The sequence below is a fragment of the Lolium perenne genome, chromosome 6 (genome assembly GCF_019359855.2).
Source record: "Lolium perenne isolate Kyuss_39 chromosome 6, Kyuss_2.0, whole genome shotgun sequence".
Lineage (NCBI taxonomy): Eukaryota > Viridiplantae > Streptophyta > Magnoliopsida > Poales > Poaceae > Lolium > Lolium perenne.
In genome coordinates this window covers 257,538,022-257,543,142 of record NC_067249.2, presented here as the reverse complement: position 1 = coordinate 257,543,142, position 5,121 = coordinate 257,538,022, and the positions used below count along the sequence as shown (strand labels likewise).

The 5,121-nt window shown below is 56.5% G+C and overlaps 1 protein-coding gene across 1 annotated transcript; it reads right to left on the bottom strand.

Moving 5' to 3' along the window:
• Positions 1-561: 561 nt before the first annotated feature.
• Positions 562-2,534, bottom strand: LOC127305300 (calmodulin-binding receptor-like cytoplasmic kinase 2). The gene is made up of 2 exons (XM_051335707.2): positions 1,945-2,534; positions 562-1,830 (listed from the first exon to the last, which is right to left on the bottom strand). The coding sequence occupies exons 1-2, from the start codon at positions 2,297-2,299 to the stop codon at positions 698-700; spliced, it is 1,488 nt and encodes a 495-aa protein (XP_051191667.1). The 5' UTR covers positions 2,300-2,534; the 3' UTR covers positions 562-697.
• Between the last annotated feature and the right edge of the window lie 2,587 nt (positions 2,535-5,121).

Sequence of the window (5,121 nt, the reverse complement as noted above, 5' to 3'; positions counted from 1 at the left end):
AGTGGGAATGTACACTTCCTCTTTCTTACAGAATTGATTTGGCTCAGTCTGCCTTTCAATGTCCTTGTTTTATGGATATTGTGGCTTGTGAGATCTATGCCAGCAAGTGGCAACTGTTGGAGATTTGGTTTTCAGAGTGATCTTCTTCACGGATACAAAGTGAAGGCGGTTCTTGTTCAACCCCTTATTGACTGGCTGATTTCCATTTTTGTATAGGTCTCTGTGTCTTTTTTTTTCACATCCTTGATGTATTTTCTTTGAGACTCTGCAGTGTCCCTCTTTTCACATATATATAGAATTTGGCGTGTGTTTCCATAGATCCCCAAAACTCACAATAGTGTAAACCCCCTAGAAATTTACACCGTAGAAAATTCCCCAACCCTAAAGGTGTCAAAAAATAGACCTATATTTAATAATTTGGAGTGCCAGCTTCTGAGATTAAAAGTTCAGGATTCGATTTGGGTAACCTACACCTGTTCAAAGTCTAGGATGTTACTACTCCTTTTGTGACGTTTCTCGAGTGTTATGCGCGGTGTAACGCGTTGTAACTTGTAAGCGAGGCTAGTTCACCATTTGCGTTGCCTTGCGTGCTCTCACTTCTCACGACGAAATATTTACAATCAAATCCAACCGGTTAGCATCGTACTACATAGGTACGTACGTGGACGCGTTACCCGACAAAAGACCAAATCAAAAATCACACCCTGCAGAGCTCGCCGGTGCCGGTGCTGGCGCTGGACGAGCTTGCCCGGTCGGAGAAGGCGTCGTAGGCGCCCATGGTGGTGGCCACCATGTCCCTGTACGTCTTCCTGACGGCCCAGAGCGCGCGGCAGCAGTCGTCCATGCTCGGCCGCTCGTCCCTGACGGGGCCCATGCACCGGAACGCCAGCTCCAGCACCGCCTCCGCCGCGCACCCCGCCGCGGCCGTCCGCAGCAGGCACGGGTCCAGCACCTCCTCCGCCGCCCGCCCCTCCACCAGCCGCCGCATCGCCCACCGCGCCGTCAGCCGCTCCTGCATGTCCCGCTTCGCCTCGATGGGCCGCCGCCCGGACACCAGCTCCACCAGCAGCACCCCGAAGGAGTAGACGTCGCTCCGGTCCGTCAGCTGGCACGTCTTGAGGTACTCCGGGTCCAGGTACCCCGCCGTGCCCTTCACCTGCGTCGTCACGTGCGGCCTCGCCCCTCCGGCCCCGCCGCCGCCGTTGGAGTCGCCGCCGGAGCCGAAGCCGGCGCCGAGGCGCGCGAAGCCGAAGTCGGCCACCTTGGCGCGCAGCGAGGCGGTGAGGAGGATGTTGGAGGACTTGATGTCGCGGTGGATGATGGGGTGGTCGGAGTACATGTGCAGGTACGTGACCCCGTGGGCGACATCGATGGCGATGTCCAGCCGCGCGCCGAGCTCCAGGAACCGGCCGTGGCACCGGTCGAGGTGCTCGCGGAGGGTGCCGCCGGGGACGTGCTCGATGACGACGACCCGCTCGTCGCCGTGCTCCAGGTAGCCGTAGAAGCGGACCAGGCTCTGGTGCTCCACGCGCGCCATGATCTTCACCTCGCTGCGGAACTCCACGTCCACGTGCGGGCTCTTGGTGCGGGCGCGCTTCACGGCCACCACCGTGCCGTCGGGGAGGACGCCCTTGTACACGGCGCCGAACCCGCCCTGCCCGATCTTGAGCGCCGGGGAGAAGTTGTCCGTCGCCTTGAGGATCTCGTCCATGGTGAAAACCGAGCTCTGGAACTGCTGCCCCGCGCCCACGCTCCCCCTCCCGCTGGTGTTGCTGTACAGCCCTCCTGCTCCCCGGAGCAACGACGGCCGCCCGGTACCGTGGCCGAATGCTACAGCAGCAGCACGCACAAGGCGATGATTAATCAACGGAACACGACGAGCTGACAACAAGAAGGAGAAGATCAACTCATCAACAAGGAAGGGGGCCGGAAGACTTGACTTACAAGGTGGCTTCTTGATCGCGTCGTCCGGCGCCGGCAGTGCCGCCTTGGACATCTTCTTCTTCTTGGAGGACGACGTGGGGAGCGAGCTGAACCAGACGCCGATGGACCGAAACAGGGACTTGGCCCTGCCGCTGCCGCTGCCGGCGGGAAGCTGCTGCGACCACAAGGGGCTCGGCCCCGCCGATCGCCGCTCATGCCGCCCGGCCGACAACGACGACACGTTCCTGCGGTGGTCGCGTCCGGCCATGTCCCCCCACCTACACACGCACCACTCCAAAGAGTCGACCACGAACGGGCGGCGAAGACGACGTACGGTGTATATAGAGGAGAGCAAAGACAAGGCTGGCGCGACCATGTCCACTCCATGGCCGGCCAGCTAGGCATCACCGGAGGTGGGCCCGCTCCTCACCGTACAACGTAGCACTGCATGTGAGCTGGCCGGACCCACTTGCAGCGGCACGCAAAGTCCTGGACGACTTCGTGTATATAAATGTGCTGTTCTTGGTGGTACAAGAACCCTTCAACTCTCGCCGTCGTTTGCCAGGTCAGTTGCGCTAACGAGGATTTGAGAATCACATGTGGGTGCATAATACAAGGACGCGTCTAGCGGGCGGACGCCCGCCCGTCGGTAGTCTCTGGCGCACCACCGTAAAAGGAAAGTTCCTGTCCCAACAATATAAAAGTGGAAAGGAACCCTACTTTCTAGCTACCACACTCGCCTTGTCTTCCCCATCCCGATTCGGCCAGCGCGCCGCCCCGGCCACTAGCACTCGCCGCCGTCCTCCCCTAGCACGTGCGCCCTCGTCTTCGACTTCCCCTCGAGCGCACGCCGGCAGCCGGCCTGTTTCCCCGTCTCCCACATGCCACCGCACGAGCTCGGCGACAGGATCCCGCCGGCGACTTCCTCCCGCCCCGCTCCAGCCATGGCCTCCACCCCGCGCTTCCTGAACGGACCTGCCTCCACCCCCGCCGCCGGGAGGTCCCCCCGACTCCATCCCCTGCGAACACCAGGTCTCTAGCTGCACCTCGCGTGCCCGAGATGTCTCCTCCTGGGAGCTCCTGGGACACCGCGGAGCCGAGCCGAGGGAGTAGAGGAGGACGGCCTGGGCAAGCAGGCTGAGGAGGAGATCAGCTCGCGGCGGCCCGGTACCAGAGTCGGAGAAGGCGACCTTCACGCCGTAAATTGGGGAACGCACAAATTGATCTGGAGGAGCGCGGACGGCGAGGAACTCCTGGCACTGCTGCTCGACGGCGGCCTGGTTCTTCTTGCGCCGGCGAGAGTATCATCGGGGAGCTGAAGGACGTGCTCGCTGACGGATACGCTCCGGCGTTCCATGGGCCTAGCATTGACCCACCAGATATCGTATTAGATCGTTGCCTAAAAAACATGATAATTGCTCAATTCTGCCTATTATGAGTAGTAGTATTCCGTACCTAATACCGTTTGTTGCTTATTTATGCCAATAATTACCTAAACATCACATAATATTTGCTTATTTTCTCCCCGTTCGGTTCATTTGATCAAAACTGATGGGGGTACCATTGAAGTTGCCTAACAACATATGATACTTGTTCAATGACCGCATTTTGTTGCTTAATATCCTGTATTAGTTGCTCAATTATGTAATTTAGTAATAGTTGATTAATTATGTTAGTTTGTTGCTCACCGATGTCTTAAAATTCTCTAAAATTGTCGCAAAGTTACATATTGCTGCTATGAAGTTGCTATTAAACTTTGAGGCATTATGAGTCAAGCTCCGTGGTAAAACAAACAACTTTCAAGCAACAGTAGGCCACTTCGCTTCGTTGGCGGGCAACTTAACACCATCAGTAAGCAACTTCACAATATTGGTAAAACAAGCAACTTTAAAGCAACGGTAAGCCACTTCACTTTGTTGGCGGGCAACTTAACATCATCAAGCAACTTCACAACATTGGTAAAACAAGCAACTTTAAAGCAAAGTAGGCAACTTCACTTCGTTGGAGGGTAACTTAACACCATCGGTAAAAACTTCGCTTCGTTGGCGGGCAACTTAACACCATCGATAAGCAATTTCACATCGATGACGGGAAACTTAACACCATCGAAAAGCAACTTCACTTCATTGGCGGGCAACTTAACACCATCGGTAAGAAACTTCACAACATCGGTAAAACAAGCACCTTTAAAGCAAAAGTAGGCAACTTCACTTCGTCGGCGGGCAACTTAACACCATCGGTAAGCAACTTAACTTTGTCGGCAGGCAACTTAACACCATCGGTAAGCAATTTCACTTCATTGATCGGCCTATCGGGCATCGTTGAAGGAGATGGTCTGTGGACCATCCATCTACGCCTCGATGAAGGTGCACCTCGCCGCCTTGTCGGCCCTCCAAAAGAGGCGGTCCTCCTTCTTCGCGGCCTTCTATGTCGCCTTGCGCGTGGCAAAGTGTTTCTTCTCGGCGGCGACGTTCTCGGGGAAGCGGGCCGCCCACTCGAGTCACGCGCGCTTGTCCCACTTGGCGATGAGAACGCGGCGCTCCAGCTTCGATGGCAACGTTGCTCCTCCCGCGTGACGAGCGCGGCGGCGGCGCAAGGTCCTCTGCTTGATGGGGTGTCTAGTGGGCGTGGAAGTTCATCGACTGGCACGAGCGCCCGATTCGCCAGGCTACGGCATCGTACGCGCGTACCACCTCGAGCCCTGTCTCGAACGTGCCGAGGCCGATACGCTCGTCGCCGATCCGGATCTCCGCGTAGAAGGTTCCGTTGGGGCGCTCGCAGACGTCGCGGTACCCCGTGCTCGAACGGCGTCGCGGCGGCATGTACGTAACATAAACGAATCCTATTAAGAGAGGTTAATTGAGTAGGCAACAATTTGATGAAATTAAGCAACTAATATATGCAATTAAGCAACTAGTCTGACCAAAAAGTGAGTAATAATCAAGTCTATCCATCATTGTCTTTTCTCTTCTCTCTGCATATACGGATTTTCTCTTCTCCACTCCTCCGTCTCCATTTCCAACCTCAAAGCCTTCACAGGGGTGCCGCTTAGGATCCAGCCGAACTGCTTGAAGGAGGAGGCCGGAGGTAGGAGGAGACGTGTCGTTGCAGCCATCCGGATGGCTCCCCTTAATCCTGCCCATCCATGGAGATCCCTCCCATGTTTGGCTCAAGCGGGGCCTCAACTCGGTCACCGTC

Excerpts from the sequence above, each read along its gene's own strand:
- LOC127305300 (XM_051335707.2), bottom strand. The coding sequence starts at position 2,299 with ATGGTCGCGCCAGCCTTGTCTTTGCTCTCCTCTATATACACCGTACGT. Across the intron at positions 1,831-1,944 it reads CGCGATCAAGAAGCCACCTT|CATTCGGCCACGGTACCGGG; the intron begins GTAAGTCAAGTC and ends CTGCTGCTGTAG.